General features: G+C 39.6%; 1 protein-coding gene across 2 annotated transcripts in view; it reads right to left on the bottom strand.

The window, feature by feature from the left end:
- DNAH6 (dynein axonemal heavy chain 6) overlaps positions 1–15,980 on the bottom strand; it is a 248,852-nt gene that overhangs the window by 111,432 nt on the left and 121,440 nt on the right. For both annotated transcript variants that reach the window (XM_019756389.2, XM_074332256.1), the window contains 5 exons: positions 14,927–15,058; positions 9,767–9,938; positions 5,574–5,720; positions 4,967–5,040; positions 3,051–3,205 (listed from right to left, as the gene is read on the bottom strand). In XM_019756389.2, the coding sequence (XP_019611948.2) occupies positions 3,051–3,205; positions 4,967–5,040; positions 5,574–5,720; positions 9,767–9,938; positions 14,927–15,058 (680 nt within the window). The remainder of the gene's footprint in view (positions 1–3,050; positions 3,206–4,966; positions 5,041–5,573; positions 5,721–9,766; positions 9,939–14,926; positions 15,059–15,980) is intronic.

Here is a 15,980-nt window from a genome sequence, read left to right as displayed (position 1 = left end):
TTAAATGGTTGACAAAAAATAAAAAAATGAGTAATATTTTATATGTGAAAATCATATGACATTCTCACATTAGTGTCCCTAAATAAAATTTTATTGGAACACAGCCATGCTCATTCATTCACTTATGGAAGGTGGCCGCTTTTGTGTTAGAATGGCAGTGTTGGGTAGTTGTGACAGGGACCGCATGATCTGCAGAGCCTAAAATAAAATATTTACCTTCTGGCTCTTTACAAAACAAGGTCCTCAACAACTTTCCCTCACATCTTTTGCCAGCTCCTCCCCTACAGTAAAGAAGACCCACAAGCACCATTTCCATTGCTATGCCTCTATTGCAATGCATCTCTAACAGAAGACACATCAGATCATGTTTGCTATTTCTCTTCAGCTACCTATGTGTATACAAAATTGAGGCTGAATAGACATATAATAATGTTTCATTTTGTTTTCCATAATGCACTTGTACTTTATGTTACTCTTTCCTTGTTTCATTTACATTATAGTTATTTGCTATTTCCTTGTGAGATTATTGGAAACAAATGATTTGTCCACTCTGCTTCCCAGTGTTATTTTACATAGATCAAGGGATAGAAAACTCTCCCCATTTAAGAATCCTCCAAAGTTACATAATCTCTCCTGTCATAGGAGGAGATGGTTCTTCTAAGTAGTGGTTTATATTTTAATAGAAAGATCCATTCTACCATTCTTGCAGCGTGGCGACAACTTTGGGGACATTGTAATAGATAAACTGCCCCGTTCAAATTGCCCTTTGAAAGCATAGGCCTGAAGTAAGAATATTTTTTTTTTCTCAGTTGGGAAGTCTTTTGTCCAATTATCCTCTGGAAAACAAACAAACAAACTAAAATGTCATCAACAAATAGAAATGTAGTAGCTGCTAAATTCCTGAATATTTAGTAACTGCCTCATAACTCATGTTCATAATGAAGCCCTGCTCATCAGCAGGGTGTTTGAAAGCTCTTATGACAAGTAGAAACTTGTTTCCTCTAATTCCTTACTACTGATCCTCTCTAGAAAAAAAGAGAACACTCTACATTGTTATTCACCCGGCAGTCCTTGGTGTATCTGAAAACCAAATCTCCCCCATTCTACAAATGATTTTAAATTTTCCCCGGTAATATTTTAAGCAAACCTCGAGTAGCCTGGTGGTTCCCTTTCACAAAAGTAAGAAGGATTATAAATACTATTAAGTTGACTTTGCCTATCGTCTGGTTTACTCTCCAGGAAGTTTCTCAGACCAGCATACTGCCATTATTTTTTTCTTTTCAGGCTTAGGGCCTGCCTGAGCTATGGGAATAAAAGTTGTTAGGAGATAATGCGTGGGTATTGGCCGGGGGATTGAGGGGAAGCATGTGGTATCTTGACAACCCAGTGATAAACTATTGTGTTACAACACTTGAAAATAGCAGAAGTATAGGAGAGGTGAAAGACTTGATTTGCTTATGGTTTACTGAAAAAATCCTGGGGATTTAATATCAGTCTTAACAAGGTCCAACATTAAAATGTAGTTGACAAGGGAAGAAAACAAAGTCATTAAGATCTTGTTATGGTAGTAGCCCATGGGAAATCATGTCCTTACACACGTTTTACTCTGCTTATTCCACAGAATATTATATCAAATCTGGGTATCACATTTTAGGTGGAACACTGAAAAATTATAAATTGCTCAGTATGTTGACGGGTGGAAATAATCTCTAACAAGCAATAGTAAAAGACCTAGGATCATTATGCCTGGACAAGATAAAGCTAACAGGAGCCTGGTAATCATTTTCAAATATTTGGAGAGCTGTCATGACAAAGAGTAGATCCATTTTGGGAGGAGATACCTGCAGCAGAGTTAGAGTCCAAGCACTGGGTGCGATCCCCCAGCCTGCCACTCAGTAGTTAGAGGACTTTAGACAGTTTACCTAGTCTCTCTGTGGCACATGACATTGTCCAAATATGGCTGCCATAGTGTTTTTGGTCCTTGCTTTTTGACCCTACCGAGAGATATCGTGTCTGTGAAACTGGGTGGTTTCACAGAAGTGATGCTATGTGACTTCCAAGGCTGACTTGTGAAAGGCCATTGGGCTTCTGCGTGGCTCTCTCTCGGGGCATGAGTCTTTGGAGCCCTGAGCCAGCCTGGAAGAAGCCTGCAGAGAGATGTGGAGTCCGCATGGAGGCAGAGATGTGTCAGGCGCCCCAGGTGCTGTCTGCCTGAAACTGTGTGAGAGAACCCAAGAGAGGACCGCTGGCAGCCAGGAGAGACAATAAAAAAAATGAAGCCACCAAGTATTACACTGGCTTATTATATAGCAACAGGCTACTGAACATTCTCTGAGATTTATTTGTGGAGAGATTAAGATAGTGAGCCACAGAGAGGTGTTATCACAGTTAAATGGGATACTCCCATATCATGGTTTTATATTCACATTGAGTACCATTATTATTACTGCTTGACAGGGTGAAACTGGTAGCAGAAGTCACAGCGAGCAGATTTTGACTTACCCTTGAAGGGTCATTTTGACACATAATTGTCCAATAGGACATGAACCACTTTAAAAAGTGGTGTGTGCTCCAAGGACTGTAAATATTCAGGTTGGATATCTAGGTGACAGAGATGTCTCTCAAAGGATACTTGCAATGGGTAAGAGTCAGACTCACAAGCAGATGGAATCTGTGCTCCTTGCATTCAACCTGTTTTGCTATAATCTTGAAACACTCTTTCTTTAGGCATGCATAGAATCAGCCTTGTTATACTGTACATGTATCTCTGGGAACACCTTAGATAGTTTTTTGTAACAATTCAAGACATTTAAAACAAACAAAAACAATCTATTAAGGTTTAGCAAAGATAATAGCCCCTGAGATTCCACAGAAAATTAATGCATATATTTAAAATATATAAAAAAATAACTTTTAAATTATAGCAAGATTTGTTATAGACCTTCATCCATCCAGCAATTTATTTAAAGAGTTTTACACAACTGGATCCTTACCTTTTAATACAAAACAAATTAGATGAATACATTATTGGGCACCTTAGAGTACTATACCTTGAAACATGTTCTATAGCATCCTGGAAGAACACCAACTTTACTTCCTTGGGATTTATGAGGTTATAATCATCAAGATAGTCCTGTAGAACATTCGCGATTTTCTCCATGTCAGGCAGGTCAACATAAATCCGATCACTCCTATCTGCTCCAAACTATAAGATGATTTATGGGAGAAGAACCGAGATGGATCAATTCTGATATAGAAATATATATGTAACATACATGACCTTAGGAGGGAACATTACATTTTACCTATGTTGCCATTTACTTAATCATTTGCATAAATATGTATCCCTTCATCCATGCATATATATGCTACAAGAGACTAAAGAAAGTCAGATTTTTGTGGCTAACCGAAAATCCATTTCATTTAACTTCTTCAAGTGATACATTGGAATTTCAGTTTTACTTGCAATAATATTCACACAGGAGGAGCTCAGAAATAGGCTTTAAATTAAACAATTTTTTTTCACTATACCTTACTCTGGTTTCATAATTTTGCTCTTAGGCTGTTGTCATCACAAAAGCTAAATGGGTTGAAAATTATGAATGGCAGACTGTTATAGTTATAAAAAATCATGCCAGAATTATATATAGTTTTACACAGCAGTCATCTAATTAAATAAATCACTGAGAATAAAATGTGGCACAAACTATGGGAACTGAGGTCTTGTTTGGATTTCTGGATGAGGTCTTCTATTTACTGTAGCAACTGCCCTGGGGGCATTTTTATTTGGAACCTCTGACTAAAATAGATGTAGGCAATGCAAGAAAAGTGCAACTGCTTCTTTCCTTTCCTTTATTCCCCCTGTTTGATGATAATGTTATTGGAAACACACAGGAAATACAATAACTACCAGAAAATAAATTTTGGACTCTGAAAAAAAAAAGAAAATGAAGGAAGAAGGAGGGGGAAAATTTTTTTTTGGACTTTGTATTTAGTAGTACATTTAAATAGCTCTATTTCACACAAATAAATTTTCTCTTTTTATGTTTGTCAGGGGTTAGCAGAGTAGTGAGGCATTGTATACATACAATAGGAAGACAGTTCATTCATTTGTTTAAACAGCACTGATTGAGAGCCTGCTCTATACCTAGCTCTGCGCAGGAAGCTGGGGATTTAGGGTCAACAAAACAGATGGGCTCTTCCCTCCTGCAGACACTAGGAATGTTCAACCCACACAAGAGTCAACTTGTAAAACATGATGACTGTCTGTGAGCAAAGGCAGGGTGGTTAGATGGAACACTTATTCTAGGCAGGTCCATAGGGCAAAATTGGGTCCGTGTGTAGATGTTGTTGGGGCGGGGGGCAAACTTGAGGAACTTAATACAAGGAAATTTTTACTACTAATTAGAGCTACCCTAAAATGAAGAGGGCAGTACTGCTAACTAATGGACTTCCCATTAGTAACTATTGGGAACACAGGTACACAGAGTATAAAAGGGGAGTCCAGTCCTGAGTTGAGACCAAATCTCCCTACAAATTGAATACCTGATGGGTCTCTGATTCAAACTACTATCAAAGTGAATGCAACTAGATCAGGAGTTAGCAATATTTTTCCTTAAAGGGCCAGATAGTAAATATTTTAGTCTTTACAGGCCGTATAGGCTCTGTTACTACTCCTCTACTCAGTCTTGTAATGTGAAAGTAACCACATAAATAGTATACAGTCAAATGGAATGGGTGTTACTGTGTTCCTATAGAACTTTATTTACAAAAATGGGCAGTGGGCAGATTTGGCCTATGGGCCATAGTTTGTTGACCCTTCGTCTAGATCTTTAATCTTCACTGGTGCAAAGTTCTTGTAGAATATAAACTTGAACTTTGTAATCTTCAAAGGATTATGTTTATAACTGTAATATTTATATAATTATAATCTTCAAATGTAGTCAAGTCAGTACAACATACTTGCCTTAATGAAATCTCCAAATATGATGGGACTTGTTAAAAAATATTCTACATCAATTGCAATTCCAAAATGTTTGTCTATTCAAAAAACACAAAATTATAATAAGATGAATGCAGTATTTTAATAATAAATATACAGAATAATATTAGCTATTACTTTACTTAGAAGCCTTAATTTGTATATGAAACTGAGAGGAGCCACATTAGCACCATACAACTTTAGTTTAGTTGATAATCGCCCAGATTTAAGATTAAGAATATTTATTATTAATGAATATTTTATTAAATAATAGATATTGAATACATATTAAGTAAATATGAAGTACTTTAGAAATATTCTGGCTTCTTATCAGACAAAATGCTGTTTCTCCTACTTTTCCTCCTCTAATTAAAATTATATACTGAGTTTAAAATATTAATCCTTCTTGAATTTCAATACAATGATTTTTATAATATTTATATTTTTTATATATTTGATTTATCAAAGAAAAAACTTTTACTCATGAATGACTAAAACTCATTTTGCTTTACCCTATGTAAGCTCATTTTAATTTTCCTTTATATGGCTTTTCTACTAAAAAAAAAGCGGCTAAATAAAGATTGATATTTACTGGCCATTTCTGTCAAAATAACATGGAAATAATCCTTATCTTCATTATTAATCAGACGATCATGGAAGACTCTTTGACATTCATGGCAAAAGAGTCTAAATATCTGCATTTCTTCTCTTATTGTTCCTGGATCGCACTGGAGTATACCTGTTTTTAAGAAAAGGAAAATTCTATATTTGTGGAATCTATAGTGTTAGTTTAATTAACTAGAAGATCCTTAAGTCCAAATTAATCACCACACTACGAGAAATAGGTGCTTCCCTGGTGGATATACACATATAATAATAGTGACCTCTTTTTTTGACAGCAAAACTGAGACACATTACCTGATACAATATTTTTTGTTGTTTTGTGATGTTTCTTTAACTGAACACGTGAAGTGGTCAAACATCACAGTGTAAGCATATTCATCTCATTATTACATTCAGCTGCATTACATTATGTGAGGCGTGTCATCTTTAATATACCGTATACTTTTCATCTAGCAACTTTCTTTCCCTCCCAACCTTTACACTGTCTTCAAAATATCAATTCCTTCTCTTATTCTTCCTCAACGTCCAGACCTCATCAAATGCCCCCTGGCCCTTCTTGCTTCTACTCAAATTATTCTGAGTACTCTTTGTATTACTCTAAATTGCAATTACAAACACAGTTCTAACAATTTCAAGTTACAACAAAAGCCGTGCTGAATAGCAATCCAGGAAGTGGTCATTCTTCACGGGGACCCTTCACTCTTCATGGGCCTCCTCATAGGGTGCAGAGGGGACGGGGGATCCCTACAATGCACACAGGTACACACAGCAGACAGGGTGCACTGTGCAACACAGTAGGTACCATTCATGCTGTGTTGGAATAATAGGGCATTTCTATAGATAATAATGTTACATTTTTTACTTTTGCAGCTCACATTGTGTGTGTGTGTGTGTGTGTGTGTGTGTGTGTGATGTTTCTTGAAATGCTTAAAGATTTAATTACTTTCAACTACTATTTATAGAAAAAAGGGTATTTCTGGGACATTTTGATAAAATGTGGGCACAAGGGGACAGATACTAAAAAATGGGATGTCCTAAATACTTTATGATGTATTATTGTCAGAGATAAAATGCATCCTGAATTTTGAGGCTCAGAGAATATCTAAAAAGTAGGAATAGAAAGACGTGGGGGAAGGATAATAAATAAATGACTAGATGAGACAAGGTCTGAGCACCAGAAAATGATTCCAAGGTAATTAACTAAAGAAACAAAGCCATGTTCCAATGTTTTCTAGGAAAGATGAGTTTATGAATCCAAGGATTGAGCTGCTAACATCGGAGGGTAAAATTTTAGTGGAGGACGAATACAAATTATTGTGTCATCCTGTGGCAAGGGTGGTGTACCATCTTCAAGGGTTCCCAGGCTCCTGAAGTGGGAGGAAGTTTACACGGCAAGAAAAGGAAAAGAGAGTTGCAGAGCCATCAGAATGGGAGTTGGAAAGGTAAGGGACCTGTGGTGAGAACTGAGCATTAGGGAGGGGGAAATGAGGTAGTCAGGGTTCTTCAAGCCAAGCCTCAGCGCCTACCATCAGCCCTTATCTCCTACCATGTTTCCCCGAAAATAAGACCTAGCCGGACCATCAGCTTTAATGCGTCTTTTGGAGCAAAAATTAATATAAGACCCAGTCTTATTTTAATATAATATAAGACCCAGTCTTATTTTAATATAAGACCCGGTCTTATTTTAATATAAGACCCAGTCTTATTTTTAATTAATATAAGACACAGTCTTATTTTAATATAATATAAGACCTGGTCTTATTTTAATATAAGACCCGATCTTATATAAGACCAGATTTTATAATAATTTTTGCTCCAAAAGACGCATTGGAGCTGATGGTCTGGCTAGGTGTTATTTTCGGGGAAACACGGTAGTTCATTCCCTGCCTTGTTAATACACAGCAGCTCTCATCTGTGTTTGGTAATGCATTAGATTTTGATGAGGACAGAAAAGGAAGCTGGATTTCAGAGAGCCAAGAGCCAAGTCTTTGCTTTACATGGAAGTGCTCGATAGCTTTCACTTTTGCTACTTCATAGATATTTAAAACATGCTCATGTACTTTAGTTTGTATGAATCTTTGTTGAGAATACAATATTAAGAGTGGTTTAGAACCAAGAGAACTGGACGGGGAGTCAGCACTGGATGAGAACAGAGCAGATCACTGAGCAACTAAGAGTTGGTGTCCTTGTGTACAAAATAAGGTGAGGACTTGGTACACTAAGTATTGTAAAAGATTTCTTTCAGTTCTGACATTCTATGACATTCATTCATTCATGCATGCATGCATTCAGTGCCAGGCATGATTCTAGGCACTGGGGATGCAGTGGTGAACTAAACAAACAGCTCTGACATTCTATTAAGAGAGACAGAGACATAAACATGTATGCAGATAAATATCTAGGATATGATTTCAGGTAGTAAGTGCTATGAAGGAACATAGAGGGGAAGAGGAGGAGAAGGAGGTGATATTTGAACAAGGAATGAGTCATGTGGATATATGAGGTAAGAACATTCCAAGAGAAATATAGAGGCCCCCGGGTGGGCCCTATTTCAGGAGTAGCAAGAAGGTGGCAGAGTGAGGAGGAAAGTGGTAGGCAATGATGGCAGGCAGGTAGCCCTTCTATCTTTGACTGGTGACGCCTGGGTCCATATCTCACAGACCCTCAGTCCCATGGCATGTGATAGGAAAGCAGACTCAGGAGTGTCTGAATAGGGGATACCTCTGGCTGCTATGTGGAGGGCAGAGCTGGTTTTAAGGTAAGGTAAGTGAGCAGCCTGGATGCAGGAGACCAGAAACAGAGAGGAGACTCTTACTGTGAGAAATCCTGGTGAGATATTACACTAGTTTGGGCTACAGTGGTGGTGGATGGAGTGGTGAGCAAGGGTTAGGTTTGGGATATATTTTGAAGATAAATCCATCAGGGATTTTGGTGATGGATTGGATGGGAATCATCAAAAAATGAGAACACTCCAAGGTTTGTGGCCAGAGCAACTAATGGTAGTGTCCTTATCTGGGTCGGGGTACACATGGCTGGGAGGAGGGATAAAGCTAGAATTCAGTTTCAGACGTGCCAAGTTTAAGAACTCCAACTGGATATCTAAGTGAGGTTGTTGAGAAGAGAGTTGGATATACAGATCAGATACGTAGAGGAGAGGGAAGCTGCAGGTAGACATTCAAGCATCGTCTATGAATAGATGCATTTAACATCATAGAATTGATGGATAACTTAGGGGCTATGTGTAGATAAAAAAGAGGATAGAAGACAGAGCCTTGGGGCACCCTAACATTTTGAGGTAGGGAAGAAGAGGGACAGCCATCAAAACAGACGGAGCAGCAGCAGCCAATGAGAGAGGAGGGAACCCAGGAGCGTATGCCCTAGTAGATCAGAGAGGGAAGGATCTCAAGAGAGAGGGAGGGGTACGTTGTGACTAATACTGCTGAGAGGTTAAGGTTCAGACTGAGAATGGACTGATGAATTTGGGAAGGTAGAGAGGTGGGGAAGAGAAGTTTAGTGCGGTGTCATGTATAAAAGCTTAATTGGGGGTATATTAAAGAGAGAACTGGAGAAAGTATGGCGACAGCGAGACCACTCTTTAATGCTCTTTTTAGAAAGAGCAGAGAAAATGGGGAGGTAGCAATAGGGGGATATGGAGTCTCAAGAGAATTATTTTTTAAGGTGGGAGGTATTGTAGCAGGTTTTTATGTTGTTAGGAATGATCCAATAGAAGAGGGAGCATTGATGATGCAGAAGACGAGCATGAATCATAAGGGCAAAATCCTTGACGAGGCAGGAGGGGCTGGAATTCAGTGCCAGAGGGGATATTGAGAGGAGCAGGGACAGCTCAGCCACTGAGTAGGAGGGAAGGCAGATGCAGGTTGTCTGGGAGACTTTGAAGGTAAGACAGCTCTGGTGTGACTGCTTCTATTTTTTTCAATGAAATAAGGTAGGTCATCAACTGGGAGTGAGAAGTCGGAGGGGATATTGGCTGTTTGAGGGAATCCGTGAAGTAGTCAGCCTGGAGTGGGGGATGGAGAGTGACTTGAACAGGGATATGTAATGGGATTTCCAGCAAGTCACAGACACCCATTTACGTGTCATTTGGGGTGAATGGAAATCAAGGGAGGGTGAAGGTCACAGAATGAGGGGTCGATACACTACCTTGCACACATTTGGATAAATCCCTCAAATTAAAGACGTAATGGGACTTGGCTGGTGTTGGCAGAAGATCAACACTCATTCTGTTATAAATCTCAACTGAAGCTTCAACAATGTTGGATGCGGTTTGCTTGACAGCTGGTGGGAAGTCACTTAGGAAGCCATTTAAGATGGCCTAGAACCAGAAACATAGTAGGAGAGGGTTAGATTTTATTTTTCCACCAAAAACATATCTTTCAAATGTTCCAGATTTGGTACTTTTTCTAATAGTAACTAGGAAGCTGAATTCCAATGCAAGGACATCTGGGTGTTAAACTGTTCGATTCATTTAATAATGTGTTCTCAAAAATGGGTTCATGCCTTCTGTGACTGGTGATGCCTGGACAGCATTCATATCTGAGCAGTAAACTTACCATGAATTTACTCTCAACTAATTTAGACTGATGCTTGCTGTGGGACCAGAGGGTCTTCATGGAGTGCCCAGACTCATCTGGGAACGAACTGAAGTCCTCTCTGATTTTTATGAGTGAATGACCAACAAGTCTATAGACTTTCTTCTTCATGTATATTTAAAGTGCAACTTACTCATAACTACTGTCTGCCCACTCTTCAGCTTCCCCATCTCAGTATATGGCCCTACCCTCTGCTCAGATCAGGAACTTGGAAGTCTCTTTTGATACCTTCCATTCTCTGTCCTCACAATCAATTTTGAATACATTTCTTGAATCTGTTTCCCCAGACATTACCCCATTTGACTCTTTTTCATCTGGGCTTCTTCACTTCCTCCTTCTTTCACTGGCTTCTCCATGTCCACTCTTGGCTCCCTCTGTTACCTTTAATCCTGCATTCAGGCACTGCACCCCTGTCAGTCCATGCTCTGCTCCTGCCCGGCCTCTTCACCTCCCCCCTCTCCCCATTGCTCACTGTGTCCCAGCCACACTGGCCTTACCACCCAGACTGTCTCCTCCATCAGGGTCTCTGCTCATGGCTCCTCCCTCCCAGTCCCCACCCCCACATGGCTGTCTGCTTGGGAGGAACTTTCTCCTTCTTTATGTTTCAGGTTACATGCCATCTCTTCAGAGAGGTCTTCCCTGACTACCCTATTTAAAAGAAGTCCTCTCCTCAGTCTCTCATGGCTCTCTGATCTCATATATAACTTGCCACAATCTGAGTTATTTATTAGTTAGCCTCCTATCCCCAGTTGCTTAGGAAATCATTATAGATTTTTAAACGGATAAATTCCCATCACCATTAACCTTGGTGTTTCTCATGGGAGAAGCATGCATATCAATGATTGCAAGTTGGTCCTTGTGACTTTAGATTTGGGGCTTACATATGAGATACTTTGAAATAAACCGAAGTATTCGTTTTCAGTAATCCCACTGTTAGACATTAGTTTTAGCAGCTTATGAGGACTAGCTATCTTTTTGAGCTACCTGCCCTCCTGGGCTCCTAATATGAGTTTAACATTCTCCATATGGCCTGCATTTTGAGTAGAACATACAAACAAGTCACATTTGACTTCTGCAATTGCAAAAGGTGCTTGAAGTGGTTATCATCAGCGTCCAGACACTTCTGATTACTGCGAGCTACTGCTTGAGCAACGTTGACCAAAGTGTCCACTTGTATACATTTTTTGGCACCCCCATATAAGTATACACCAGGGGTGCCAAACCAATGTATACACATGACTTGTATTCATCTTTTGTTATCGGTATATATTGAGTATTACAATTATAATACAGTTTCTTCCTTTCTTAAAATGTGTATACATTTTTTTGGCACCCTCTGTGTGTGTGTGTTTGTGTGTGTGTGTATGATATGTAATATGTAGTTATATATATATAACTACAGCTTTATATGTGCATGGCTATTATATATTAGTTCATTCACCTGTTTATTATCTGTCTCCATGGTGGAAGCTCCATAAGAATAAGGATGAAACCTGCTTTGTTTAAAATAATATACCAATGTCTGGCACATACCGTGTTTCCCCGAAAATAAGACCTAGTCAGACCATCAGCTCTAATGCATCTTTTGAGGCAAAAATTAAATTAAGACCCATTCTTATATTATATTATATTATAAAGACCCGGTCTTACATTATATTAAAATAAGACCCGGTATAATATAATATAATATAATATAATATAATATAATATAATACAATATAATATATTATAGCATATTATATTATAACATGTTATATTATAACATAACATAATATAAGACTGAGTCTTATTTGAATATAAGACCCGATCTAATATAATGTAATATAATATAATATAATATAATATAATATAATATAATATAATACCGGGTCTTATATTAATTTTTGCTTCAAAAGATGCATTAGAGCTGATGGTCCAGCTGGGTCTTATTTTCGGGGAAACATGGTAGTAGATGCTCAGTAAATACTTCTTTAATGAATGAATGAAGAGCTACTAAACTGATATTCATAAATTAAAATGAGCATGTCATGGTAGAATTTACTGAGGACCACAGCTTGGTATTCTATTAGGTTGGTGCAAAAGTCATTGCAGTTTAAAAATAATTGCAAAAACTGCAATGACTTTGCACCAACCTAATATTTAAAGGTCTGGCTTATGTGACATGTTTGCCAACTATGAAAATCTTCTCTTAAGAATATACACACAAGATAGAGCCAGAATTGCCACAGTTTTTGGGAAGGATGCTTTGGCACGAGGCCATCATTAGTATTCTATGGAGTTGACCATTGTTTTCAATCACTGCTGTTATATTGTTATAATTAAAAATTACATCTAATTTAGTGACAATATTATCAATTTAATTTGTTGTGTGTGGTTTAGTTTACCCTTAGAGTGTATAGTGATGCATATTTTTGGCATATAAATTTCCAATAAGTAAACACTAAGATGTGTATGAATTGTGGTTTAAATATGAGTTACTCAGAGCTATACATACTCCAAATCTGTGTAAAATATAAACCGTAATTAGTGGTAAGCTCCCTGGATATCTATACTGTTTAACTAACTTGCAACTATCAAAGAAAGTACAGTGATATTACTGATTGATTTAGAGCTAATACATGATTAAAAACTTTATATATATACTATAAACATGCTACATATGTATACCACTTAGACTTCTAGGCTTCTTTTATACAGCAAAAATAAACCAATCTATATAGGTTGTTAACAAAAAATTTACTTTAACTTGTTAATTTTGCTTTTCTTTAATTCTTGATTATCCCCCGAGTTCTTTCTCCTCCATCCAATGACAAAGGACAGGGAAGGTGGGCAGTGAATGCTTGGGACCTGCTTAGATGGGTTGTGATTAAAAATGTAGTTTGGGATTCACGTATCTAGAGCAAGTCCTTTTCTTCTACGGGTTAAATATCTGGTCTGTTCTGATGAAGAGGAAAATAAGTTTCCCCACCTGACTCCAGTGCAACCCCGGTGGGCCCTGAACCTCTCAGCTTTGCCCCATTTCATTTCCATTGTTACCTACAGCTAGGGCAAGTTTTAAATACAAGCCTCTAAGTTGCAGTGGAAAGAAGCAGTTTCTGCCTGTTTTCAGCTGTAACATGTCTGCTGGGCGATGTTCCTGTAAGTGACACATTCTTGTAGACATGACGATCCCACAGGCAGAGGGAGGAGGCTGAGAATTGGGGACAGTTTCTTTTCCAGGAGTCCAGACTCTACCTTTCCCTTCTACCCAGGAAAGCATTTTAGAATGATTAAGAATGACATTTTTGTTGACATAACCTTGAATTTGCTTTAATTTATTAACATATGAAATAATTTGCAAATGTAGTACTTTATCACTAGGCATAAGTTACTTGGGACACCCCTCACCACTGATCACATCACAATGTGTGTCAAGATAGTATGGCTGGGAATCACTCCGTTCAAACTTCAAAATATAAACATAAAGGTTCTCAACAAAAAGGTAGGACTTAAAAAAGTCTTCTAATACCTGTGTTGGTCCCCCCCATTACTCGCTTGTTCTACACTTGGTGTTTAATTACAGGAGATCAGCTCCCATCTTTTCAAATTCTAAAGTACTTTCCAAAAGTTTTTCACAATGTGGAAGTTCTTACATACCATTTTGGCATTAATTCCTAATCAACTTAGTGGAGCTACTTGAAATTTATTAAAACTAATTTCCCATGGGTTGTAAGCTACTTTGAAATGACAACCACTTTCCACGTGCTGGCTCTGCTCCTTTCTCTCCTCTAAGGGGGCCCGTTGGCAGGAGGGGCCAGTGCTGTAAATGCAGCGTCTCCCTTATCCCGGCATCACAGCCCTCTTTGGCTCCGAGGTGATTACCACCAAAGTCAGCTTCTCCAGACCATTTACCTAACTGTCTCATTCTACCTGGATGCCCATCTCACCATTTCCTACCTCGGGACTGCATTCACCCATGTACCTTCCGCCCCCAGGACCTGCCCCTCCCTGTCCATTCTCATCCTCCAGGACTCAGCTCACAGCCTACTTTCTCTAAGCAGTCTTTGGTGCTTGGTTATGGCATGCTTGCTCCAGTCATGCTGCTCATGCTCTTTTATCATTCTATTCAAAACAGTGCCTCACACTTACTAAACACGTTTGCTGACACTTACAGCGCAGGCACAGTTCTTCTCCCCGTTTAAAGGATGAGGAAGTGGCCCTTAGGGAAGTTTGTACAGGTGGAAGGCATATGGGTGGTTCTTTCTATGGGAGGCGGTGGTGGCCATGGAAGTGATGAATTCTGAGTTGTGTTGAGCTTGAGCTTGTGGGGGGACATGAGGGTTTGCATTTGGTGGGCACATGGACACACAGCCCTGGTGGTCAGGTAGGAGATGAGCACAGAGGTGGGGCCTGGGCAGCGGATGAGGTCTGCTGAGAACTGTGCCAAGTACAATGTGGCAAGCATACTCTTTATTACGCTTACCTTAAAGGTAGAGGCTGTGCTTTGACAATCTTTCTGCATTACTAAAACTATCTCAGAGACCATAAACACAGAAGGCCGTGATGCAAATGCCTCTCAGCTACGTCCCAGATGCCCTGTGTTTACCTGGTTTCTGCCCAGTACAGGGACAGATGGGCTCTCTAAAAACACAACAGACTGTTTTGATTGTGGAGGTCTGGGAACAAATATGTTTTCTTTTTCCCTCTTGCTTGAGTTTAAACCCACACTCACCTGAAAAATCTGTTTTAGACTGTGCTCTGAGGGCATCGGGAGACACAGCATGCTGAAGTGTCGGATAAATCGGGGAGTCACAGGGTTGCGGCCACCGCCTGGAGGTGCACACGCTGATACAATCGTTACATCCTGTCCGGGGAGAAATCCACTCAGGTCACCCAGCAAAGAAAGAGATGAGATCTGTGCATGCCAATGGCAGGGATCAGAACCAGCAGTTTTTGAGGACCTACCCTTTGCCAGCCTTGCATTACGTTTTTCTGCATATTGTCTGACTTAATACTCACAGCAACCCCAGGAGATTACTCCTGTTACCTTCACTTTGTAGATGAAAAAAATCAAGGCCCTGGATGGTTAAGTCATTCAAGATCACTCAGCTAACTCATCTGCCTTATATGAGGTGTGATAAAAAAAACTACAGTGAATGTTTAAATAAAAAAATGTATTGGGCTGGTCTGGTGGCTCAGGTGGTTGGAGCACCAGGCTTTTAATGCCAAGGTCGCCAGTTCAATTCCTACATGGGCCAGTGAGCTGCGCCCTCCATAGCTAAGATTCTGAACAACAGCTCTCCCTGGATCTGGGCTGCCCTGAGCAGTCTGAGGTTGGTTTGAGTTGCCGCAGGCTGCTGTGTGCTGCCAGGAGGGGCCGGTGGCCAGCATGAGTGGCCGGCAGCCAGCGTGAGTGGCCGGCAGCCCAGCGAGAGCAGTTGTGAGCTGCTGTGAGCAGCTGACTAACGACCGACGACCAAATACCTCGGGTTGGGGGTGGGTGGAGCTCAAGGCTCATAATACCAGCATGGGCTAGGGAGCTGTGTCCTACACAACTAGACTGAGAAACAATGGGTTGAACCAGAGTTTGGGGAGGAGGCAGAAGAAGGGGGAAAAATTTGTTATAATAAAAGACACATTGCCATTAATCCCCCTCAAAATACTTCCCCTCACTTTGAACACACTTATCCCATTGTTCTTGCCACTTTCTGAAGCAGTTCTGGAAGTCCTCTTTCATGAGTGTCTTTAGTTGTGCTGCGGTGGCTGCCTCGATGTCTTGAATCAAT

This window comes from Rhinolophus sinicus, linkage group LG05, assembly GCF_036562045.2.
Source record: "Rhinolophus sinicus isolate RSC01 linkage group LG05, ASM3656204v1, whole genome shotgun sequence".
Lineage (NCBI taxonomy): Eukaryota > Metazoa > Chordata > Mammalia > Chiroptera > Rhinolophidae > Rhinolophus > Rhinolophus sinicus.
The sequence above is the reverse complement of the archived record's forward strand: the minus strand, read 5'-3'. Positions and strand labels throughout refer to the sequence as shown.